This window comes from Glossina fuscipes, unplaced genomic scaffold (assembly GCF_014805625.2).
Source record: "Glossina fuscipes isolate IAEA_lab_2018 unplaced genomic scaffold, Yale_Gfus_2 107, whole genome shotgun sequence".
NCBI classification, from domain to species: Eukaryota; Metazoa; Arthropoda; class Insecta; order Diptera; family Glossinidae; genus Glossina; species Glossina fuscipes.
Window position 1 is genome coordinate 496,795 of NW_023998450.1, and position 27,973 is coordinate 524,767.

Genomic DNA, 27,973 nt, shown 5'->3' on the forward strand with positions numbered 1-27,973 from the left:
CTAATTCCTCCTAAGTCCGATTCGTTGGTGCTAATTAGCGCTTCCATAATGTCATCAAAGAACGTCAGCGCTTCTGATATGGCTGAGTCGGTCTGTAACAAAAAAGTTACAAATAAGACGATAAGTCCTTCTGGTTTAAGCTATACTGATGTGGCAAGAGTATCGCCTCCTAGTGGTGTCACTTACTCAACTCAGGCGTCATCGCTTAAAACTAATAAAGAGCAATATAAATCATCCTCTCCCCCTGGCTGTTCGAGTGTGAATGCTGGTCACCAAACTAGGCATGTCGCAAAAGCTGCTTCTTTGGTAACCCCATCTATATTCTCCCCAACTTAAAATTCCCCAGTCGTGAACCTTACTGCTCCTAGCTGTAATGACATTTTCTTAACGGCAGTTCCTCACAGAAAAGCAATATTTATGTCAAGACTGGCACCTGATACACCTGTGGATAACATAAAAAGTTATCTGGCGGCGAAAGTCCCATCAATCAACTTAAATCGCGTTACCATTTTCAAAATGGCTCCTTCTCAATCTAGAGCAATTGCTTCTTTTAATAGTGTTCCGAGTTAAAATAGTGATATGTTGTTAGACAAACCACTGTGGCCAGTAGGATACTTAATAAAGGAATTTATCCCTCGTGGTCGACCCCGCAATATTAAACCAGTAGTCCTGTCGGCTTCAAAAAACTAAATGTTTCTTCAGACTCACTATCTCTCATTTATCAAAATGTTAACGGCATAAATTCAAAAATTCGTTCTACCTTCTTAAATTCAGTGGGCACGGAGTTCTCCTGTTTGGCCTTCACTGAATCTTGGTTAAAACATGATCTACATTCGTCTGAACTTTTTCACAATTCTTTCCAGGTGGTGTATTAATTGCCACATCTTCGTCATTTCCGTCCAAATCAAATTAATTTTCTGCTCATGACGTTCAATTTATCGCCATTCGAGTGAAAATGACTAACAAACAACTATTTATAACCTGCTCCTATATTCCCCTAAATTCTGATATCACCATATATAAGAGACAGGCCGCCCTTATTTGTGAAATGGCCAAGCAGTCAGTTCAATTTGCCTGAAGTCACTTGGTGTAACAGTGATAATTCTGGCTGTTTGATTCCTACTTCAACATCTGATAGAGGTGTTGTGTTCTTTAACGAATTATTTGATCATAATTTAGTTCAATACAACCGTATCCCTAATTGTAATGGTAGACTGCTTGATCTCTGCTTTGCCAATTTCCCTGAGATTAGTGTAAGTCGTTGTCAATGTTTTAGCTTACCTGAGGATCCTTATCATCCAGCAATATGTATTTCCTTTCATCACAAGCATGATGGTTCGTTGAACTGTTTTAATGTTCCAAATCCAACCCTTTCAAATAATCATTACGATTTTCATAAAATCAATATTGTATTGCTAAAATATCATCTTTCACATATAAAGCCTGATTGCTCAACCGGAAGTATTGAAAGCTTAATGTCATTGTTCTACAATACATTAAAGATAGTTACATCTGTATCTGTCCCGATTAAGCAGTGGCCGAGCTCGAAGCAGGTGTACCCCATGGTATAATAGGACAACTAAATATTACAAGAATAGAAAAAATACGCTATTCAAAAAATATTCGAAAAGTAGCTCTGCGCTTGACTATTTCGCTTAGTCGGTGGCAAGGCATAGATTTAACTCCTTTAACCATTATTACTGCAGATACCTGCAGTTCATTAGATCCTCTCTGTTCACTAATCCTAAATACTTTTTAAATTTGTTAACTCAATAAAAAAATTTCCACATACCCCTCTCATGTTTCTTTTAATGCATCTGATTCCGCGGATAATTTTGAAATCTCAAATCTGTTCGCTGAGTAGTTCCGTCGAAACTTTCCGACTGCTAATTCCGATTTATCCGAAAACTACCCATATCCTATAATTAACTCGGTTTCAATTCCTAATTTGGTTATTGCTGAAGATGATGTTTTCAAAGGTCTGAGCTCTCTAAAATATAATTGTGCGCCTGGACCTGATGGAATTCCATTACGTGTACTTAAATCTTGCGCTGTCGGGTTATATGGTGTTATTTCTAAGATTTTTAAGCCGTCCTTGAATTTACGTGGTTTTCCTTTCTGTTGGAAGAGTGGTTTCCTTATTCCTATTCACAAAAGTGAAAGTAGACAACTTGTTGAGAACTACAGAGGCATAGCCAAGTTGAATGTCTTGCCTAAGTTGTTTAAGCGAATTGTGACTCAGCATTTGGCATTTGCCATTAATTCGTATATTTCTCCACACCAGCATGGCTTTCGAAAGGGTGATCTACGGTCACCAATTTGCTAGAGTTTACTTGTCATATTTTCAAGGCTTTTTCTAGTGGCTCTCACATATATATATACTGATTTAAGCAAAGTATTTGATTTGGTTAACCATAACTTACTTATCTTTAAACTGCAAGCCTCTGGCTTCTCTTTCTATTTAGTGAAATGGATAAGCTCTTATCTGCACAATAGATCCTTCAGGGTTCTGTTTAACGTCATCACCTCGGATGGGTTCCCCGTAACGTCTGTCGTACCTCAAGCCACTTAGGTCCTATTTTATTTAGTTTATACATAAATGATCTTCCATCGGTGATTAATTCCACTCAGATCTTAATGTATGCTGATGGTGTGAAACTGTTTTCTTCCTTCTTTGTTGAATCACAATTACATCAGCTTCAAAGTGTCTTGAATAATTTGGGTACAAGGTGCTCTTTGAATCCACTGAAACTAAACGTAAAAAAATGTAAGAAGATTTCTTTCTCAAGAAGAAAGTCATATATTACTCAGTATTTCATAGATTCGCATAAGTTGGAGGAGGTCGATACGTTTTAACTTGCATATTGAGCTCTCGTTAAGCAAAGCTAGGTCCGAGCTAGGTTTTATAAAGAGGTGGCGCAAAGAGGTTGATGATCCTTACATTACGAAAAGAATGTACATGTCTTTGGTCAGACTTATACTCGAGTATGCCTCTGTTGTGTGGTCTCCTTCATATAGGTGCTATTTAGATTCAATTGAATCTGTTCAAAAGCAATTCTTGCTGTTTGCCTTCAGGAATTAGGGTTGTGATCCGATTGCTTAATTAATTTTTGTTGTTTTGTTATCAGTTGCCAAGCTCATGCAGGTTTGCGATGGCTCAGGGGTTAATTTTTTTATACTTATACTACGTTTTATTATACTTATACTACGTTTTAATATTAATTAATATAAGATTTACTGTAAGAGTCAATTGAACTCGACTGTTAATTTGTTTTAGTTGAGTTTCTTGTATAAGTAGAATAAATAAATAAATAAAATAAACTAAACCGTGGAAGGAGAAGATCTCCCAGAGAATGTCAATTTTTTGCACTCAAGTTTAAATGCATGAAGTTCACTTTACGTCATAACACGATAATATCCTTATCAGCCTGGAACAGCGGTGGAACTTGTCCATTATTCAAAGGGAATTCTTGATTCAAGGAATTTGTACTACACTGCGTATTCCACGCTAATATGAAAGAAGTTTGAGGTTCCTTTTTAAAATGCAATTGGTATACGGCACAAACTTCGCGATTATTTTGCAAACAAATTCTCGAGGCGTATCGCCAGTTTTGGCCTTTATGCCTTTTTTAATTTTAGCGGTTAAAGTAGAATAATGAATGTTTTTAACACAATCCTTTCTCCACTTTCTTGCTTAACTTGTTTGGTGCGAAATTGGTTATATTTATCATTTAAAAGTTTTACCTATTTCCGGTAGAGTTCTTTCATACGTGTGTAAATGAACTCATTAGCAACAAGTAATAGCTGAAATATCCGTCAACCAACAGTTTTTTCTTTATATCACGCACACAAGATTTTGCGATATGCGGCAATGAAGGAGAAATTGCTGCGTCATTTTATCACCGTCAGTAATATTATGGTCATCACAGCTTACAAGAAAAAAGTGATTCATGGCATGGTTGACATTTCTTGAGTAAGCAAAAGTTGCTGCAAAGTTATCAAGGATGTTTTATGTAGATTGTTGAAGTAAATTAATTTTACGTGAACTAGTTCGCTTAGGTTTACTGTTCTGGCTAGATACAGACGATAGTTGCACAACTTTACGCCTGATTTGCAATATTTCGACGAAAGTTCATATAGTTTCCGATAATTATCCATAGTCCAATATTTATGTTTGCGTCATTAAAAATTGGCCCCTAGCCAACTACGCAGTTGTTTGGGTAAAACTAAAAATGTGACACAAAAAATATTATATGGAACCTCTCCTGCTTTTTTTTAGACGTCAAGTTGATAACAAAAAATCGCAGATAAGCAAAACAACGCAACCACAATGTCTTTGTGAAGTCTATTAATTATGAAACGCGTACCGAGTTATACGCTTTAAGCTAAGCCGATAGCCTTAGATGCTAGTGCTTTAAGACTTTAGTTTTATAATTTATTCTCTGGCTAAATTATTAGATGGTTGCGTTAATTTTGGCCATTTTTTCACTTGAAAAAGGCGTTTATTTAGAAGAATTGGTACAATGGTATTGGAACTGGTAATTTATTGCCTTTTTTGCTTTGCGAGGCCGTTCATCAAAATAACCTCTCTTAAACCATTGCAAACAACAGCGACAATTACGATATTAAGGACCACCATCATCATAAGTTCCTGAAAGGCTTCGGCAGCAGATTGCCTCATATCAAACAACAAAAGTAATGAACGTCGAAAAAGCAATTTTCAGCGTTCCATGACTATCGTCTGTATACTCTGGATATCTCAATACCACTAAATTGAAAACCGTTATTTTAGGCAGAGAAAGGTCAAAATCATCTAATTTGATCGTTATCTACGCTGGTGTTTCCCATTTATTTATCATTTTTACCTGTAGAAAACGCTGGCCAAAATCAACGCAATCACAACAATAATAATAATAATATTCTTATGCGTGCCTCCTGGTTGTTACACACTACTATTTTTGGCTTTTTTTCTAAAGAGCGTTGATAGCTAAGCAGGCAGTGAAGGTAAGGCAATCGCCGCCTGAGTACCCTTTGGTTTGGTGTAAGCGTTCCCACAGCAACCAGCGAGACCACACGCAACCTTGAAAATATTCGATAACACCTTCAAGAATGCTCCCTTCGTATTGAACGACAATTTAAAGCGATGCAGCTATTTTCACGAGTCACGCGTCATGAATGGACTTGAAAATGGTGAGAGTCTCATCTGTTAGAGACAAACCCCCGCTTAAGATTTTTCAAGAGGATTATTATTGGATTCACAGTAGACTTGCTAATGCTAACAAGAAGGAAAGCATCTGACTGGCGAAGCAATCCTTCAGTGGATGTAGTTTTTAAAATAATAAGACAAAATTTGTTTAAGCTTGAAATTCGTTCGCAATATTGGGTAATTGAGCAATATGTATACTCTGAAGTGATCAGCAAAAACAATCGAATTATCTAGTCTACCTAAGCAGCAGACAGTGCGAATACTTTTTAAACCGATCAAATTTGATAAGCTCATGCTTGTATTCCTCCAAAGATAAAATGTCGTCTTCGTCAATCCAGGCAAATCTTTTTTTTTTCTAATTTATTTGTTTTTGAAATGCTGCTTTTTGTAGCCAATTATGAAGTGCAAATTTAAATAGGCCACGGCTCCTTTGTTTTAATTAACGTAACTGGCAGGTGCTCTGTAAAGCTTTGTTATTTGATCGTGAGTAAATTTAACGTAAGTGTCATATTGTTCTGCAAGTTTTGTCGTGAGCACAGCATCGTACTTTTCACGTAATTCATCTTCACGATCTTTCAACATGCCAGCGCATATCATTTGCACTTCTCTAAAAGTGAATAAAGGCTTATTAGGATTTCTTACGCCATCGGCATGGCTATCGGGGTGACCATCAAGACGATGAGAGCGATCGCATTCCTTATTCCAACCATTGGATTCAGAATCTAGCATACATTTCAAGCTTGACGTTGAAACAGTCAATTTTTTGCGCTTACGAAGTCGAATAATTTCATCATATACGGTTTGCTTCATTTTGCCGGGTGATATTGCTGAAACGGCAGCGCCAGTAAACGCAGTCACTTGAGGTTCTTTGATAAGACTCTCACTAGAAAGTGCAGATTTTACAGCTGCGGACGCCTTAGAAGACTTGGCAATCGCCCGAAAAGAACAAATTTGAGTAGTAAGACAACCTACTTCACATCGCCGCCGCTTAAAAGTTTGCACCGCGCAATCTGTTTTACGTTTAAGAGCCATGCAAGACATATTATAGATCAGATATAGAGAATATGTTCGCAATATGGAACACAATGATGATCTGCAGAAAATTATTTCTTCTAATAGTTTATACGCTCTTCAAATTTCTTAAATGATTTTTATTTTTATTACACAAAAGACAGCTAAATCGATGTTCACTTCGAATTTGGTTAAAGGAATAAATTTGTTTATTTTATTCATACTCTATACTAGGATTATTAAATATTTGTCTCAAGTACAAACATATGAGATTTCACAGATTTTATTAATCTGAATATCATCAACTTAGGCTCTGATTTAGGTTCACTTATCAAACGTTTACCACTACGATGCCGTTTTCAATATCTTTTTCCGAAAAGTGTAATTCAGTGATCTTTCACTTTAGGTCACTTTAGGTCATTTTCACTATCGAACAAAATATTCAATAAGAGGCCTTTTGGCTCCGTAAAACCGAAAACATAGTTTGGCAGTTTTGCAAAAGACCTCCACAATTTTTGGCACATATGTATAAAGTAATTTGAGTGTATGTAGCGCATAAAAACTCACATCGTTATGCTCTTAAATTTTACGCAATGCTTGTGCCTTGAAAATCTTATACACGGCTGTATTTCTTTCGTTCAAATAAATAACATAAAAATTTTCAATTTATAGATGTTCATGCCGGAAATCTCCGGTTGTCAGTCTTCTAGCAATATCGGATTGTTGCTCCTCGGATGCATCTTTTTGTATCTCTTGGTATTTACTAAATACAATTCTAAGATGTGGCTCTAGGGACTTTAGAAACAATTCAATTTATTGCTGTTAAGCACAGTTATTTCAGCTTTCCTTTAATGTAAGCATTCCTTCCAATTAAATTACCTGAAGGTAGCTGAACAGAGTTCTTCTAAAAATAGTTGCATCGGGCTTGTAAGAAACTTATGAACTTAAAAAGTTATTAACACGCACAACGTTTTCATTACAAAATCAAATAGAGTAAATGATAAACACAAAGATGCCACTCATATCAAATTTAATTTTCTATTTGTAATTTAAAATTTCCAGCTTCTCGAATTCATTGATAAATAAGTAATTCGTAATAACTAAAGAACCTATAGCAAAATAACAATACTTACAATGTCGGCAGTATTTTAATTATGTACTTACCAACTGTATAAATATTTGGGAATTTTAATGAATTTAACTGAAAGTTCGCAATTCCTCCGTTTGTCAATAAAAGTTTGTTAAATGATTCCTAACGAAACAAGACCTAGCTGAGACAAATTACATCGGCATGTTTTGTGAACTTGTAATCAAGATCACATATACCTATTTGAACGGATTGCTAGCAAATGTCAGTTTAGGCCAATGTGTTCTATGTGCAGCAAATCTGAACGTCAACGATTTTCATTTTAAAAATGGCATAATTTAATTTAACCTCAGGAACGATCGCAAAAAACAAAGAGAGAGAGAGAGAGAGAGAAAGGGAAAACAAGATAGAGAGAAAGAAGATGAATACAAGCTTATAAATCATAGTTATTGTTGTTACACCTTAACGCCCTTAACACAATTTATAGGTGTTTTTCATGCTTACTCACACACTCGCATAATGCACATAATCCGTTTACACAAACACAAATATATATTGAAACAAATCGCCAAAAACACCCTCCTTCATTATTCACCGCTTCATACTCCTTTACTCTTTAGCTGCTAACTTACGTAACGTCATCGAAAGGCGAACGCTACAATAATACAAGTATGTCTGACTAGCTTTACGAACACATAAATATTCGCTTAAACAAACAGCTGTGCTTGTATGCGATTTACACAAATATAATCATATAAAAAGGGTAAAATATTGCAACAACTATTACATAAGCTGCAGTTTTAGCATAGCTGCAAAGCCAAAACAGTACCAATAGCATTAGTGGTTATATCATCTCTAATAGGTCAATGTATGTAGTGAAACTAAATGTAAACGTATATATATTTATGTGTATATAAGTACGTATATAAAATTCCCTTCTCTTGGAATTGACCTTAACAGCAATATAACAAAAGCTTGATACAGAAACACAACAAGCTACGGTAGTGTATCTGCCCCTCTTATTTGTACGCTTTACTACTGTTGATGAGGAGGATGATGATGACGATAATGCTATTTTGTGCTGTGTAAACACCGCCAGTCTATACTCTTAGCGATATTGAAATTTATATTAAATCAACACATATTTCATTGTCATTGTCACTGTTCGCCTTCCTCTCGTCTCCACATCTGAATTATTTTTAGAACTTTGTGTCGCATCAGTTTTGTTTTTTTATTTTATATATTTCAAACGAGCCTGAAGAATGAAAATGAAAGCCAGTAAGGAAGAAACATTGCTCTCACAGCGATCTGCGATGCTCACTCGACTAACGTAAGTACAAAATATATTAGGTTTTTTCTCAATCATTAACATTGACAACGAGCTGATTCGGATAATTTTTATTCAAATAAAAAGTTTGTTAAACTCTTGTGCTATCAAACGATTGTTTATCGTTAAGGTTTCCTTACAGTAAAAAGTAGAAAGGGACAAAAGTTTGCAGCGTTGTTTTCCAAAATTCAGCCACGCTACTCTAATGAACTTCATTAAACCATGTGTTTGCTATTTTGATAGACAATCTTTTTCCATTTTTGGGACAATATCATCACGCCATCCCAGTACGGCTTGTGGCATTTCTTGGCTATTAGCTAAACCAAATCATTGTTACGCTCTTTTCACATTATAAACAGAGTATTGCCGACAGCGTAACTAACGATGCATAGGGAAATATCTGTGCAGTGTGGCAAAATCGTAGAAGCCAGCAAGTCAACTATCGGCCGTGTCAATAAGATCTTTCTTTTTTTATTGCTATCTTTGGACTATCCACTCACGTAAGCGCTATGGTATGAGCTGATAGGACTAGTGTTATTAAAGTTACGCTACTATAAAACCATCTCTTTTTTTCCTGGAACAAGTATTTTTAAAATTTTACGTTTTCGGAAATCTTTCCATCACAAAAGTAATACTGGGCGAGAACTATGTGAACGGATCCAAAATATTCTTCAACCTTTCTTTTTAATGTTGAATGAAAGTAATCGACATTCCTATTGTATGTCTTCTTTTCATACGATTGTGGTTTAATTCTTTAGTCATTCGATCTTCTCAATCCTCTCTTCCCCTAATTTCCTTAGTTCACTTGATTTTCTTGGTTCTTTAAATTTTTAAATTTCTTTCATTACGGTTGGGTCCACTCCTTCAATTTCCTCAACACATACGATTTGTAAAAATTGCTCGACCCCTCTTGATTCCGTTCGCTACTGAATACTTCTGCTTCTACAATTTTTTCATTTTATGACAAGGTGATTGATACCTGTTACCTCCCTTAATTACCTTCACACTCTTGATTCGTTGGTTCCCTTATTCCTATCATTCGCTTGATTCTTTGATCTCCTCGATTATCGTGATTACCTTGTTTTCATTGGCCTTTTTTGATTCGGAGATTAGAAATGTTGCCGTACATCGATTGTAGTAAGAAAGTCAACAAGTGACGAGTAGAATTACTCATTTTAGTTTTTGTATAATCCAATACGAGCTGCAAGCATCTGACTAAGTTGACAGGTCTCGGGTAATTGGCATATAATGTTTTATGCGTTTACGTTCTGCAGAATGAGCGATAGTTGTACTATGACGTGGTTCATATTCGAGGAATCCCACGCAAAAATGTGTTTGAAAATTAGTTTGACCTTTCCTTAAAATGCTTGATACTCTCTAAGGAAGATTCTTAATAATTTCGTATTGGATGATATTAGTGTTTAGAACAATATAAGCCATTGCCAGTAGGCGATCAGATTAGAGAAAAAACCGCGAAAGTGGAAAGTGCTCAATTAAAATCATCTAAGAACGAGTTCACCTTTGTCATTTGTAATCTCTATAAATAAAACGAGAAATGAGCATCTTTTGTAATTAACAATACCAACGTTGTTCAATTCAATTCGAGTAGATAAACACACAATTCACAAAGAAGAGAAAAAGCTATTTGGTTAAGATTACCTCAATTACTCACAAATGGAATGAGAAAAGTGCCACATACATATGAAAAATTTTTACTCAAAAGCGTCTTAAAGAAGCGGAACTTGTGTAAATGTATATAATAATAGTTGGGTAATGTGTATATTTTAAACGAACTTGCAATTATGTTACCTTAGCTGACTTATGAAGAGACTTGATTGACTGATTAATAAATACATATTTAAATATTTAACATAAGATGGACACACATACATTGGCTGTGGAGCAAAAATTTTGTAGGTGATATAAAATCTATTATCTACAGAGTTTATAGTTATTGTCTGATTTCCACGTGAGTCATGCTTGATAATTGCTTCACTCTCTGAAAGAATATTTCTTTAATACTAAAGCAAGTCGATACAGAGGCGCGCTGTTTTAACGTCAGCTAATTGCTTCATTCATAATAAATTTTTGAAATGCCAAATAACAAACGAGCAGTGCTTGCCTAATCTTATGTGTCAAGGTGTCATTTGTGTTATTGTATCGCAAACCGATCTATCCGGCTGGTGACATCATTCAACACATATGGGTGAATGGATATAGTAACGCAGAAATGGGTCGACGCATTATAACACTGCAACGTTAAAATTTTATATTTTCACTCACTTCCTTTTGAAGTTATGTTCGTACCATTGCAGTACACTTTACACGTACACGTAGACTTTATTTGCAATTCCTAAGAGAAACGTTTACAGATTGCTTAGAATAACTTATACAAATAACAATTTTGGACGTATGAACGAACAAAGTAATTGCTAAACATCGGAGTTGAAGCCACTGAACAAATGGATGAGCAAAAGGATAGATAAGTGGAGAGGCGTCACAATAGACCAGATGCACCCAAAGGTGAACCTCCGAGCTGGGTAAATCGACGTAAATGCTTACAGATTTAGATTTTAGAGTCATAGTATTTCAGCATGCTGGAATAATGCGCAAAATTTACATCAAGCCCGCCAATCCTTTGAAAGTTCTTCAGTTGCTGGATAAGTAAACTTTGCTAAGGCAAGGAGGTCTAATTTTTGAAATTTGAATCAAGTCGGCTCACGTTTTGGTCCTTTTTGCAAACCATAAAGCAAGGCTTTACGTGAAAACAACACATCTGATAATTAAATGGAAGACTGTATTCACTGTAATACTTTTACCTGTTTTTAATATTAAGAAAACTAAAACGCAAATCCAAACAGGATAATTAAAAAATAATTGGGAAAGTATAAACTACTGGTTGTTTTCCTAATAAACGTACCAACGTCAGCATAAGAATTGGATTGAGTAATTTTCGTTTGTCACCAGCACATTTTGTTATTTACGCTATTTCTACTTTTTATACAAATCATCGAAACATGAGGCGTATATACATTCCATCAAAACGTTTGCAACGCTCGGAAGGAAGCTTCAGAGTCGTGTATTCTTGATCAGCATAAAATTTTGAATTGATTAAACCATATCTGCCCGTCTGTGTGAGGGTGTGCTGTTAACATTCTCCTGGTCGCAAAAGTAACGATATCGTTTACAAACTTGCAAAATAATTTGAAAATGGCCCAAACCTTTCGAAGAACACACCATCGTTTTCCGGATTTTTTAGCTGTTATTCACACACCGTATAAATTGCCATTATTATTCTAAATATAGGAAAAAATCAAATGCGTGCACCCAATAATATAGAGTATGAAAATTTGGCTCGTTTCCTTTTTTTCAGGGTCACGACGATGCGTGTAAAAGATTTGGTCACGATCGAAAATAATTTTCTTAACTATTTGTTTAAATTTTGCAGACATAGGAAACCGCTGGTATATGGACCGACGTTCCAGTTGTTTAGGTTATTTGTTGTTACGTAAATTTTTATTTTCTTCATTTTTAGAATCAAGCATAAGAGCGCCTCCAGAAATAAAAAGCATAGAACTGACTATTATTGGTTCTACATATACATTATAGCATTTGTTAGAAAAAACTTGTACTCGAAGAGAAGATAGATTATCTGCGGCAAGAAATCTCGTTCAGAACTCATAATATGAAACAAACCTGACTATTGTAAGCAAGAAAATAACTATAATCAATGATTCATTAATCAGAGGGATCAACTCTGCATTTGAAGGCAATGGTCTCTTTCGTAGACCCAAACGGAGTCGACTGAGATTTCGCATTGCTCTTTAGCGCTCGTTAGCGAACAATTTTTTGTTTAAAGAATCTTTTCCAATTTTGGAAAGTGGGTATTCAGAAGAAGACTCCTTTTTTTGTCCTTAATGTCCTCTAAATAGCGCACCATTGAAGTGTTTGTTTTGCGGATAGACGAGATACCTGTTGGATAGGCAGTTCTCTCACATCTAAATTCTTACAAAATGTTGTAGACACAATGCGTTTAGATATCCTTAGGATGTCTGGTGTGTTTTGCACTTTCAATTTTCGATTACCGGCAACTTTGTGAAATTGTTCTTATGTGCATGTTTTCTGGTGCAGAATAGAACATTCCATAAACAACATTTTTCAAATATTTGATGGTTTTCGTTTCGTTGAGGTGTTAGGCATTCAAGTTTCGCTGCATTGCACTAATAATTTTTTTTCAAGTTGTTTATAAGTTTAGACAGTTTTTTTATGTACTAAATAATAATTAGAATTATTTATAACGTTTCGCTGCATCCCTTCTTCTTTTGTACAACGCACAAATTATTTTTTAGTAATTCGTTGTACACTTGCATGGGTAACAGCAACTGCATTTCAATGTAAATTATGTACATGGTTAAATGAGACTATGCGAATGTGTGTGAGGCTGCGTACAGTAGCATGCGTTTAAAAAAATTTTATATGTAATTTACAAAACAATTAAACAACTTGCATACACTTGTTATGTGACATGATGCATATGTTTGTTTGTGTAAAATGATACAACAGCTGCCGTCACCATATTGCAGAAATTACAAGCCAGTGTGTATGAAACTGTGCAGATACAACAACGAACTACAATAGTTTAGCAACATCCTCAATTGCTGATGTTATTGTAAAACAGTCCTTAGATATATGCACACCGTCACACATCCTGCGCGCTTATGAGTGATTTGCAATTGCTAGTGAATGACTTTGGCTTGCCTTGCTCGCTTCCCTGTCCCGTCCTATTCTTGACGTTTTATAATGTCATCGTTCATAACATTTTGTAATGCGTGTGTGTACGCATGTTCACTGCTGTCATGTAAAAGTTTTATTGAAGTTGTTAATTTATTGTTTAGAAGTTTCTAAAATTGTTTTGCGGTCTGACTGGGGTATGCTATCCTCTCTCTACAAGCGTCACATAAACAATTGTAGGATATATGAAAGAGAGTTTGCTTCAACGTACCTATGCGAGTTTTCATGCAAATTTCTAAACAGTTTTGATAGTTATTACTGCAGGCAATATTTTTAAAATCTTGTTGTAGGGGAACCTTTTCCTTAACTGGGGTGGAAAGAAAAATTTTTCAAAAAAGACTTTAAAGAGATACCCCTGTAGAGCCTTCCCTCTCTTCCCCCATATATGAACTTTGATTATTTTAAGACATAGCAAGGATTCTAACTAGATTTCTCCCGCTGTTGGCCAAGTGTATAGAAACATATTCCTAATAATGGCAATGCAACCAGAAATGAAAACTTAGCAGAATAGTTTTACTACAAATAAACATAACATGCCTACAGAGTACACTATAAACCAGCAACAGAATATTACGCATAAACTGAAACATTACAACGTAACGAAGAACATCACGCAACAAATCTGCAGTAGCAATTATAAAATAGTTCGTGAGGAGTTGCACAAGGTTAGATTTTTCAGGGAAACAAATTTGGTTTAATAAATGTTCTGAATCTTTTAGCAAATGAAGAAAAGCAGTTCATTACCTGAACGATATATTTCGCTCGATATGCCTAGCTCTACCTCAAAATTCTTTGGATCAATGAAACCTGTGCTGTGAAAGTATGGCCTAATGTTTTGCCTTATGATACTTCGCTTCTCTCTTTAATACACTAATAGACATCTCTAGGAAACTTTTTTACTCACATAATATTCAAAAAAACATATGCTATTGTACCGCTACTTTACCGAGGCGACCACAAAACATATAAGTTGGTGAAAGAGATTCGAAAAACTTCAACTCTGCTGCAAAAAATAAAAATTTGCATTGAAGATTGTGATGCTGGCGGGTCAATTGGCATGGGTGATTAAGTATAGTAGCGTGCATGTGTCAGGCGGTCGTCCGTACCTTTCCGCCCATTTTCTCTGTTGTGCCATTAAATGTGCAACGAGCGATGGAGCAAATACGGAAACAATTGAGCTTGATATATGCCATGCGGTCAACCCTTAGGCATGATATTTCAGTCATTCTTTTGCACCAAGAAGAAAAAATAGGAAAAGCAAAAGCTTGCCAAGAAAGAAGAGTCGATGAAGTAAGATCGGCACCGATCCATTTTCGGCCAGAATGCGTGCGAACAAACACATTTTTCTTCTTTCTTAGGCTCTCTATTTTTAATTACTTGAGTTCAAGGATTTCTGCAGTTGGGTTTTAAACTAAATATATAAATTAATTTAGCCATTGACTATGCAAATTTTCACGAAATTCAAATTTAATTAAGAAAAACAAGAAAAAACAATAACACTTCACCTAGTACAATTTTTTATGTGCTCTCGTGATAAAATACCAAAGCTTACACGTAGCTTCTCTCTGAAAAGATAGTTGTCATTCGAGCCCTTATACCCCTTCGAAAAATAGACCTACGTAGTCCTAATGAATAAATTGCTATCATGTATTCAAAATTACTATTTTTGCCATACGTTCATCTATTTGGCATGAGAAAGCTCATGTCGAGCACGGTACAAATATAGAAATCTGCTTAATCAAAAGATGGTAAAGCCGACTATTTGTTCGTTATTATTGTCGACTAATTTTCACCATAACCTGTTTTTTTTTAATATTTTGTGTAAATTTACATATTTTTACCGTATAAACGCTAACTTCTCATAAAAATCCCTGTGTAAAATTTGGGGTCCATGAGTAGAGTTACGTTGTCTAAAAGTGGTTAAATTAATTATCAAAAATTAAAACTTTTTAACACGTAACGGTTTTGCGTTCATATGAACGTCTACATGGAAAAGAGAAAGGAAAGGGTTAAAAAAATTGACCAACCTTATTCAAAGATTTCCTATCAACTTAGGCGGCTGATTAATTACTTCCTAGCGATGTTTGGGAAGGAATTTTGAGGTACACAAACATGTTTTGGCCCAAGGACAGACCTTATTAAAAATGGATTAGAGTGAACCGCACATCACCTATATGATGGACTGTGCCATATTCTATGGCCCGTGGCTTACTATTGGGGTTTTACTTGTTTTAGGATATATTTTTTTTATTTTGTAACCCGTTAAAAATAATAGATGAAATTTGTGATGATTTTGAGCTGAATATGGAAAAGCGAAAAGTAAATATAAGACGGGAGAACGAACGATGAGCTCAACGGGGAGACAACCAACAACCGGACACCGTACAGAGAATGCAAATATACTGCGAAGAGCCAAAGTCGTCCCTTGCTTTGGCCTCACAGGTTCTTCGTCTCTGAGGAGGAGTGCTAAAGTAAGTTAGGCAGAACTGCGATGAAGTAGAGAGGAAGTAGAGTGACGAAAAATCAGAAAAAGGTGAGAATAATTAGCTCAAGCCGAAGTTGTACTCAAGTTTGTCAGTACTAGAGTAAGTGAGACAAAATTAGTTAAGATAGTGGATTCAAAGAGAGTTACAATGATGGTGGTAATAGATCTTTAAATCAAGAAAATTAATTTATATTTGAAGTAGAAAAGAAAATCTGATCTTCAGTTATTTACTAATCAAGTGCAATGAAAATTTAAAGTTGAAGTCTAAAAATTGTCATACGTGTTTTGTGTTATATAAGGAAGCTTTGTGGTCTGAACTTAAATAACAATATCCACTGCGACAATATCAATATCCCTACCAATGTAAATGTTACAAATTAAATTGACATAGCCAACGCCCTTTCTCAAAGATGGTCTCGTAAATACTAAAATTTCATTCATTTATTTCCAAATCTGTCTGTTATATTACCTCTATTATAAAAACACTTCTGCCCGCACTTAGATGTAGATTTTTTCAACATTCCACTATCTTAAAAGAAAGGGCTGTTTTTTAAGAGGAATTGTGATAAAACGCAACTCAAGCAATGCCGTCGTATCTCATTGAACTCATGCTTTGCAAATGTCTACGAACCATCCTCAGTGGTTTATATCCATTGACATTTTCAATTCACAAACCAAGCCTAAAATCTATTTTTGTGCACGAAAAACTGTTAGAACATCACATGTGTGTTTTTTGCATCTAAGGAGCAATATTCCTTATTTGCGGTGTCATTTAACCAAATATGAGCTTGGTTCTACATGCACGAAACGTATCCGTGGGTCACTACTTCTATAGTAAGTTTTAATATTTTGTATATCCGCCTGAGTGGCCGAAGGCGAGGAATCTCGACTAGCAAATCAATGGTCGTGGGTTCGTATCTCAAGTGCAGTAAAGATTTTATTGAAAGACGATAGCCTTAGATGCTAGTGCTTTCAGAGTTTAGTCTTAGAATTTCTGGCGAAATTAATAATAATAATAATAATAATAACATATTTTATACAATGTGCAACTAGGTATGTATTGTCATTCAAAAATAACGGAAAGCTCAAATAATATATTGAAAAAAAAAAATTGTTTCAAATAGCAATTAGAAGTGTATTTTATCTGTTTTTACTTTCGGAAACACAAAACGGGTGATGCTATATTATGTTTCCGACTTTGTAAAGCAAAGGCAAATTAAAGTCTGTTTTGGTTATTTTGAATTTACTATTTCTTCACCTGTAAAGGTGCCCCAGGACACTCCTATATTTGCCCTCTTGTTTTGAATGGCATATAGGGAATGACGCGTTAAATTGCTTCTTTACAGACATGTTAAGTTCTGTGCATAGGCGGACGGTTTTATTATCATTTAACAATGCCTAAGAAATCTCCAACAGTAGATCTCGCTCATGTCCTGAATAGTACAATATTTCTAATATTATGTTATACCATCTCCCTTTTAATATATCCCCCTTTTAATAAATATAAACGCTTCCACATCTGCAAAAAGCCAATTACTTTTTTAATGTCCTTTCAGGCAAGAAAAATATAGAAAAATCTCTATCCTTAAAATTCTTGGTGCAGTTTTTGAATCGAGATCCCGTTGGTGTACTCGCATCAGTGTCCTAATCTCATCCTTATTCAGTCAATTAAATGTTAATAAATGCATTTACAATTCCAAATCCAACTCTAATATACTCTTATTTGTTTCCCTTTTAAAACCCATTACAGTCAGTAAGATCCCATATGGTATCCACACTTCGTTTGGAGTATTCCGTTCTACTCTAAAAAATAACTAAACTAATAATAAACTAATTGAGGATAACAATTTTTCTTTATCTCAACATTTTTTTTCTATTGCGTAGACTTCTTTTGACGCAGCCTTGCAATTTTTTTTATTCTTTTAATTTCTTGTAGGTGAATTTCCCTTTCACTACTTTGCGTTTTATTGTCAAAACGGGTTGTGTACATATATACAATTTAAGCTTGGCGAGATGTTTCTTTGCTAGCAATACATGAGATATTGCTTGGCATTAACGCAGCTAGTTAAGACCCGTTCCAAACAGTGATTAAATAAGAGCTCTATATCTTCTAAACGTCGTACTGGTCACATTTTTCCAGATTCCCATGAAAATTGACATTTGTACCAAGTACTTTTTAGGGAAGTTACCTTGGAAAGATCTACCGTTGTAAAGCGTAAAGAAATAGTTGAAAGGAAAATGGTTAAACCCTTCCGGGTACGTATTATGCAATTGGATTGCAAATGGTTTTGTTAAATGGTTTCTTAACTGCAAAAAATTTGGCATTTGGATTAAAAAAGATTGGCATGCTCTTCTTGAGATGCCTTTACGTTCACAAACGTTAACTGTTTGATATGATTAGTGGGATGGATTCGTCATTTTTGAACCTATATGGCTTGCTATACGATTCTAAGTCGAAATGTTTGCGAAGGCGGTCATCCAGAGATATTCTTGCCTAGATTATAATATTAGTATAGTCGATAGGCTATGAATTTTGCAGACAGATGACCAGGAACGGCTGACGGTTGAATCCAGAAAAAACGGTAACGGCAACTGTTCTAGCCGCCTGACCTATTTTCGAAGCGAATTTATTTCGCGAATATATACACTGGTCGCAGCCAGTTGTTGAAACATTGAATAAGACAACCCCTTCTTTTTCCAACGTGCTCCTCAAATCTAACTTGGAGGTAAAACTAACGGTTACGGCCCGTGATACGAACGAGTAAACTTAAGCCAAGTGCGGAACCAAACCAAAACCACGTTACTTCTTACATAGCTCTGATTTGATTACCCTTTATTTCTCTTGTACGTTAATCGTCGTCCTTCCGCAGGCAAGCCACCCACGCTCTTAATCTATCGTGATAACGTCGAACTGTTCTCTTTAATTTTATTTTTGCTGCTGCATTGAGCTGCGAAAAAAAACGAAGCAAGAGAAAAAAGAAATCCTCGAATAAAGTATTCACTATATTTGCGCGTTACGATTGTGAAATAAGCCCTTATATTTCGAAAGTTATAATGAATGACGAAGAGCAAAGTTATGATGACACTAAAGATAAGAGGATAAGTAGACAAAGAATCCATTTTTCCGCAGTAACTTCTTACAAAATTGAAGTCACTATGTTCCTGGCTTGCAAGATAGCAAAATCATCGATCGCCTGCTGCTGACATTTCGTTTATTTCTATAACTATATATTTCATCATTAAAAATTTCACTTCAACTAATTTTTGTTTGCATTTCCAAATTTTTGATCGATTTCAATAGACTAAATAAGATCTTAATGCTTCTACTTTGCATGGCATATAAAATCTGAAGACGTTACTTGTACTATAATTCCGCTGTGCGCACTTTCATAGTCTTCGGGTTAGCTAATCTTTATCTCTTGCGTCGTATTTCCAAAATAAAAATTTTCAATCTTTCTCTCATATATTTTCAATTGTTGCCTTTCAATTGCTGTCCTTTTTTGTTACAGTAGGTACACTTGAAAACTTGTTCGTAATTTCGTGCGAATTCAACAACTACACCGAAAACAAACTCAACGGTAACCTTTACATGCATTATCACGGGTTAAACAGTCTGTACTTGACTTATTTGCTGGTAGATGGTAGTTGACCATATCATATGCATCCGTCGATATGTTTCGAGTGAAAACTCTAAGAATGATTTCGTATGAAGAAATCAACTGTAGTTCCAAAGTAAGTCGGATTTGTTATATAATATTAAGAAACGAATAACGTCGCGCAGACGAAAGTTTCGCAACTTATATATAAATCTAGCAATAGTATATCCATATACTTCTTTTACTCTGGAATGAGAGAAACGAAAAACCATTTTAATGTCCCTTTAGACCCTTTTTCGATTTGCCAAATATAGTGCATTTTTTCAATGAAAGAAACTTCTGCTGCTATTGAGAACTCCAATCTTGTCTTAATAGCTCAGGTACCCCGATGTGCTGAAGCAGCGGTCACTTAGGTTAACCGAAGATAATGTTACTCGAAAGGAGTAACTTTCGTAGACATCGGTGCACGTAGCAATTCAAATGTTTCCTCTTTTCAGCAATCGTTGCTCATAGCGTTTGCCATTGATTTTTTTGGCAATATCGTAAAATTCGTAATGCACTACGAACATCTGAACCAAGAACCAAGAGGTTACGTTGTAGACCTACTATACTGTTTTGTTGTTAATGCTTATATGCGATATAAACATACAACGCATATGATCACGAGATAAACAATTTTCATCAAAAGCCACAATAAATTCGAAAAATCTTTCCTTTTTCCAATGTATACCGCAATGCTTCCTTTTTTAACCACGATATTAATTGAACGTCTTTGGCTAATATTATTACAACGCTTCAATGCTACTTCCATGGAGAATACATATCGGTCGTCTTTCTTTAATACTTAATGATACAAGCTTGAAGGCATGAGTGCTTCCCGTTAAAGATGTTTTGGCGCTTCAAAGCGGTACTATTCAAAAATAACGTAAGTATTGAAGCTGTTGATAGCTTAGCAAGGATTTGTGGAAAGAATGTAATTCACACAGCTAATCATGATAACAAATATGCATAGAAATGATCTTGAATTACATACCAACATGCCTGCACATAAACCAGAAAGAGTTATTTTCATAAGTCGTCGTACAACAAAATTTCTACTTTAATGATTTTAACACTTATATACACGCACCAAGCAGGTCCTACCAAAAAATATAAGCACATTGTTGATTTGTCTAAGCTGCGCTATTTTTATGCAGGCCCTTACGTTAGTATATTGTTGGAACTTCAAAAATCCCGTGGAAGCAGACAAAAAGATAAAGTTTGGCTCTAGTATTTTAAGTTAATAGCCACAGGTTTTATTTGAAAGTAAGAATCATTAACTCATTCGAGAACACCGATTGAACACTGTATGTGCGATGTATTTACGAGCCAAATAGGTGCTTCGCACACAGTGTACGTACGCATATTGAATTAAAATTATCACTCAGCATGGAAGCAGCAGCCGTCGAGAAAAGACTAGTTTCAGATAATAAAAGTGTGAAAACTTAAAATTTGATATTGATTTCAACTTATGCCCTAAAAAGAAAGAGTTCGGGGGTGGTCTTCAGGAAAATAAAGGATCTTGAATGGATGAGTAAATAAAAGCGAGAAAAACAAAACAAAAAGTTGAAATTTCCAAGTATTGTTATTATTACATTTAAAGGCGTAACTGTTCTAAACTTCGGCAAAAATATTTAACAACACTATTTAGCTACCGCACTCGCTCATACTTACACTATTCGTTGAGAAGCTTCGCAATAATTAAAATGCTGAATATCAAAGTTTCATCCTAATGCGAATGTAACTCTTTTGTTTGTTCTTATTAAACATTCTTTTTGCTTTTCTTATAACGCTGCCGTAAATTATATTGATTAATCTGCCACTTAAGAAGTTTTCTTTTTCTTTATTGTTTTCATTTTTTACACTCACCGCCGGAGAACGAGGGCGTAGTGACTTTGTCGTAATGTTTGCACTATCAAAAAGAAATTTTCCTAGACCTTATAGACCTTCCTAGACCATCAAGTGTATTTCTGATCATTCCGAAATTCTGAAACGATACAACCATGTCTAGGTGTCTGAAAGCAAAAATTAAAGTACCGGCTTCAAATACAGCAAAAACATTCAACGACCATAGCACAACGTGAACCAAATGCACCTCTCTTTCTCTAAATAGATATTTGTGGGTTTTTTGATCATAAATTATGAAGAGTAAAAGGGTAACATTTTCTAAATTTATTTTATGGACGACCCCACACTCGTTTGGAGTTGAACGCCAATACAAAATAACAATTGATTATATTTCCAATGATTTCACATTTTTCACGTTTGGCGGATAGGTATGATAAGATGAATCGTGATGTGTGCACAAGATTCGGTCCCGACCGACATAGCTCTCTTACTTATTTATTTTTATTTTGATAACATTTTTAAAAATAGCTGTTTCTAGTTTCCGGTGTTTTTGTGAGAGCGTTAGGTTGCGTATACACACACGCGCTCACACAAGGAGAACGTCTTTTAATTCTCTTTATTTTCATTTTTTTTCGCAATTGCTGTTTGCTCATCAATCAGCAAAGTTTTGATTAATAAACTTTTTTCTATGCGTAAAAAAACGATTATAATAAAAAAAAAAAAGTTTTTATTTGTTTAAATTTTAATTTAATAAAGTGTTAGCATTCCTCGATCCTCATATAGCTAACAGTTTCTATTATTGTTTAACACCTTTTTACACCCGTAACGAAGGATGAGGGGTATACTCATTTTGCCAACACGTCTGCAACACTCACAAGGAAGCATCAGAGACCCCTAAAAGAATACATATTCTTGACCAGCATGAAATTAGACTTAAGCATGTTTGCTTGTCTGTCTGTCCTCCTGATCATCTACCTGCATGACCGCCCGTCTGTGTAATGCCACCAACTTCAAACTTATCATATATATTGGAAGTTCCTGCGTGCAGACTGGCAATCGATCGATGGACACGACCGCAGCACCGCGTTAATTGAGAACACCTGTGTTGTTCAAAGCGAATAAAAAATTGGTTTTTTGCTCATCACACATAAACTATAGCAGATGAACGTAAAAAAATATCAATGTATATTCTTTGGACGATGCCGTAGAACCTAGCATGTGAAAGTAGGTCCTTAGAAAAAAGGAATGCTAAGTTTTTACCATGAGCTAATAGCCTAGATGTTAGGTTTTCTTTGGGGAAGCAAGTAATTGAATGGCACGAGAGAGAAAGGAATAGTTGTCCGAATTTGGGGATATAAGATCCATAAGGTCTCCACTGAAGGAGGATGTTTAGTTACTGCAGGGATTAGTAACGGAGGAGCAGAAATAAGTTTCATCGTAGATGGAAACCAACCATAAGACAGACATGTTGGGCTTTGTAGGCAGCCAAGAATTGGTCTACCAGACACATACCAGTTGCTAAAGTCAAGGAAGAAATTAGTCATCTAAATCATATAAACTAGAAGACGTTATAAGCTCGTAGAGACCAACTAATTTGCAGCTAACATTCTCTAAATTATTACCAGAAAAGATAATTAAAAAAACCATTCCAAATTATTGAACCGAATGTACTATTCCTGACTACTAGTATACAAGTAAACATTGGGTCGACCGAATATTATTTTCTTACATTAAATTTTCCAGAAGTATATATTAAAATATTTTCTGTAAGCTTAGTTTTGCTTCTCTCTCAACGCTTTTGCTCGACCTTCTGTGCATGTGGCACGTGTGAGCACGTGTGGTTTCTCATGTATGGAATTATATGTACTATCAACCACCTTACATGCTAAAAGGTATATTGTAAAAACATCTCATGTTCTTCCAAAACAGCAAAAACAATGAAACCAGCGACAAGCATTTGCACAAAAAAAAAATCCAAAAAGCGAGTTGTTTGACATGAACATTAACAATGTGGCAAATAATTTTTAACTTAGACAGGAAAAAAATAGAAAAAAGTGTAAATTCTTTATATAAAATTAAAAAAAGATAAATAAGACTAAGTGAAAACAAGTAAGTCGCGACCGAAACTTTTGTACCCATCATCGTTATCCTAAGAGAGACAAAAAAGGTAAAAGAATAGGCGCGTGGCCGTTGTAAGCGTGTCCTTGAAAAATATCAAATTACTGCCAAATCATTTTGCAAATTTGTGGGCGATATATTCATTTTCTCTGATGTGAGGATGTTTACCGTAAATACTACACAGTTGCGGCGACAACCGGATGGACAGACAAACAGGCAGACATGTTTATGTCCATTTCAAATTTAAAGCTTGGCAAGAATTTATACACTTTACGAGATTTCAGAAGCTAGTTTCTCCGTCTTATAAAAAGATTACATTTTTTTGCATACATTACACAAAAACCTTGGAGAGACATTGTGAATTTTTTCTTCCCATTTTGTTCATTTTTCTACGGGTTCTAAACACCGTCCATAGAATATAAGTTCAGATTTTGTATACTTGTCTGCTATAGTTTATGAGCGATGGTCAAAAAACCAATTTTTTTTTGTTTTGAACAACAGAGGTATTCTCAGTTTACGCAGTGCTCTGGTCGTCTCCAATGACCCATTGGACCCATTTTCAACACCAATCTGCACGCATGAACTACCAATATTTCTGAGAAGATGAAGTCGATACCTTTTTTTTTTGCGGTCAGGAGAATGTTTACAACAGCCTTTATACAGACGGACAGACACGCAGGTAGACGGTCAGTCTGTCAATGCTATGTCTATCCATCAAAAGCCTATCTGTGTAGTCTTATGATCAGCCCACAGGTAAATTTTTAAGATATTTTGATGAAATTTGCCCACTTCATAACGCCTCATTTTGAAAATGCGTTATATGAAAAACATTACAGTTTTCGAAAAACTTCGATAAAAATCGCTGAATAGTAGTATTTCGGCATTTCAGATTGAGCTTGATGTAAGGTGTTCATTTGTTTTTGTAAATCATTATAAAGGAATTGATACAATACCAAATTCTTCACCAAATAGTAAAATAAATTTAGCTTAGTTTTTTGTATAGAAAAGGGAATAAGTCATAGTTCATAGTATTTAGCTGCACGAACTTTAAAATCTTCATGTTTTTATGTCGTTGTTTTGTATATTTTTTTCATAAGCACCACGTTCTGTTACCAAGTTCTTTCGGATAACTTTACAGAATTTAAACATAAAGTCTCTTAACATCTTTTTTTTGTTGTAATTTATTAGAGTATGGAATAGTTCCACTTGCCTTACTTTATTACTTAGCCAAATAAGCATTACGGTGTTCCTAACCTCAATCGGTCGTAAATTTTAATGCTATATTTGTTAATCCCATATTTTTTGAATACTAATACTTAGGATAGATCAATTCATTGAATCTTGCCTCAACATCATCCGTTACTGTGTATATATTAAGACAAAGGCTAAGAGCATTTCTCTTGACCTTTCCTTGCCTTAATAGTTGAAGGTTGATGTAATGATGTTGGAGTAAAATATACATATATATTTAGCTTCATCCGACTTTCGGGTACCCTGGAATCAGCAAAAATTGCTCTCCAAACATCGCTTTGAAACCGAAAAACCAAGCCGGAAGTATTGGAATGTTTTTGTATAACTGCGTATAAAAGGAAAAAGTTCTATTAGCTATTTGAGTACAACAATCACATCTTGTAGAGTATTTGAAGGGTATTTCGTAGGACAGCAATGATATATATTCGTCGTTCGATTCACTACTGTTCTTTTTAACGGGGTAAAAGGTGTCTGCTCCATGGTATAAATGTTCTTGAACAGCGTAAGGCTAAACAGAAGAAATCATTTTAATTTCACATTTGTTTGCGGCGTACAAAAAGCTGAAAACTGACTGTTCGCAGTGGATTGCGACATATTAATTCTGAAAGCAGGCGAATACTACACTAACTTCAGCAATTGGCAAAAAGACAGATATTTGTAAGATCATCTAAAAGATGTGCACAAAGTAGTTCCTATCGGGTAAATGACTTAAGACTTTAAACGGACTTATTCCAAATTGTGCAGAGAAAACGAATATACAGTGTGACCTATGCAACGTCATCATTGAGTGGCCAATGGACTATCGGTATTAGCTTCTACCTAATATTATATTGATGGCACCCTCCGGTACAATACCAAAGATGTCCAAATGGTGTTGAAAGAGAAAAAGTTATTGGAAAGTCTCCAATCGTTTGCAATAGCGACTAGACATTTGCTTTTAGGTTTTTACTCTAAACGTCATCTGGTGCAGCAGCACCCCCTGACGAAGATTTTTCCTCTAAACTGCTGAGAGTCATTGTGAATGGTTATCTTTAACCCTGCTTGTTCCCAATGCAACTAGTTCATAAATAAAAATTTAAATAAAACCTAATAAAGTAATTATCAAAAAATAAAAAATGCGCACACATCGTACTATGTATGCCATTCATACCCAATTATATTCTTGTCCCTTTCAATTAAATTTTTCTGGCTATTAGCCACTTCAACATGGCGTAAGAAGATGAAAAAAGAAAATTGCGCGTCCAATTTAATGCCAGAAAATTCAGTTTTTTTTTTTTTTTTTTTTTTTTGTATGAAGAGATGATTACATTCCATTAAAAGTTTTTCTCTTTCCTTTTTTTTCTGTTTTTTTGGGTAGATTGGCTAACTCTGTGTATCATTTGCCAAATCTTACCAGCTTATTATGCTTTTTATTATTTTCCAAAAAAGCGACGTAAAGAGCATTTCATAAAATATATACCAACTCAGAAATAGAGTAAAATAAAGTTGAAAAACTTTTCAGTTTTCTGTTCTGACTCAAAAAAGGGATTAAGAAAATTATATTTGTTTCAATTTAAGTTGCTTGCTGCGTTGGTCATAGTAAGAAACCCAGAAAAAGTATGTAATAATGAATTTAAGTTTTTACTAGACTTGGATATAAACAAAACGACAAGGACGGAATTATGGAAATAATGGGCTACAGAAAATAGAAAAAAGAAATAATAGAAAAAAAATGTTAATCTTATATTGAATGTTTCTTATAGGTAAAGAAACTTTAAATCGCTTATGAAATAGCAACAGAAATGAATTTCAGTTATCTTTGGGGCTTCTCGCGTAGAGCAAAATAACTAAAAAAGGTTTATACATTTTGGGTACTTATCATTTTAAATTCGACGTCAATAAAACAAAATTTCTTTCCCATTAAAAAGGTTTGCCTTAAATCTCAAATTTAGTCCGTAAGTTATTAATGAGAGGATGCTACAATTTTTATACTCACCACTGTAAGATGGAAGTATACAGAGGCCCTATTAAGCCATGTCCGTCCGTCTGTATATCTGTGTCTCTGCGTATTGTGTGTTGTTAGCACTCTCCTTGGTATCGACTTCAAATTTGATAAAAACATTGGAAGTTTCTTCACGCAGGTTGGTATTGAAAAATCGGTCAGTTTGATCAGAGCAGAAGCGCGTAGTGGAGCGTAAATTGAACGGAAATACGTGTTTTTTAACAAAAATTTTTGGATTTTTGCTCATCACACGGAAATTATTAAAGTTAAAAGGCTGAAATTTTGCACATTTACTCTCCGAAACATTTTATTCTTTACACGCAAAAATGGAAAAAATCGGCCATACCCAAACAAGTTACAAGCGTTAAATTACCTTTTTTCATTTTAAGGTTTTCTTTTTGAGGTTTTATGCTTATTTATCGTGAGGCAAACAAGGCAGAATTTTTAAAACTATGTTGCACATTCCTGCAATGAAGATATATTATTTGCCCAAAATGGTTTAATTTTCAAATGAATATGGTAGACACCGGGATTGATTTTTCTTAATAATACCAGCGATATGGGTATCAAATAAAAGAACTTGAAAAGTAGAATGCGAAAAAATGGGTAGGTTTGAGAGATCCGACCCCCGCCGGATATAACTTTCTGGATTGTTTTATTTCTTGATAACGAACGGCAAAGGATAGCAATATACTCATTTTCCCAAAATGTTTTCAGTGCATCGAGGGAAGCCTTACTGGCGTGACGGAATCTCCGAGAGGTAAACTCCAAATATAGTAACTGATATTCTATACCACACCAAACCTGTTCTGAATTTTGATGACTTAAATGTTACAGATTTTAGCATTTTTTCAGTTTTGAAATTCGTAATGTGCTAGAAATTTTCCGAGACCATACGCAACCTGTGCCCAAAGAGCTATAGTCTTTGTTACAATTACATATTTCTCTAGGCGTCGATTAATTAATACCAGCTATTTTTGGTCAGGTATGAGCAAAGGACTTAGTATCTGAATTAATTAATACATTTCATGCCAAATGTCAAAAGTATATCGATACACAACCCGCAAATAAACTTTATATAATTGACAGCAGGTTTGTTTTCGTTTATTCGTTTAAACATAGTGGACTCTTTGCCAACGTGTAAGAGATATAAACGCATCAACAGCCACGTTAACCTTTTTTACAATCTAAATTATTTGTTTCGGTGCACAACCGAAAACCAACTATCAAGGC

The 27,973-nt window shown here is 35.0% G+C and overlaps 1 protein-coding gene across 1 annotated transcript; it reads right to left on the bottom strand.

Annotated features, from left to right (window-relative positions):
- Positions 1-5,641: 5,641 nt before the first annotated feature.
- Positions 5,642-6,247, bottom strand: LOC119638682 (akirin-like). The gene has a single exon (XM_038035624.1). The coding sequence runs from the start codon at positions 6,245-6,247 to the stop codon at positions 5,642-5,644; it is 606 nt and encodes a 201-aa protein (XP_037891552.1).
- Positions 6,248-27,973: the final 21,726 nt, after the last annotated feature.

Excerpts from the sequence above, each read along its gene's own strand:
- LOC119638682 (XM_038035624.1), bottom strand. The coding sequence starts at position 6,247 with ATGTCTTGCATGGCTCTTAAACGTAAAACAGATTGCGCGGTGCAAACT.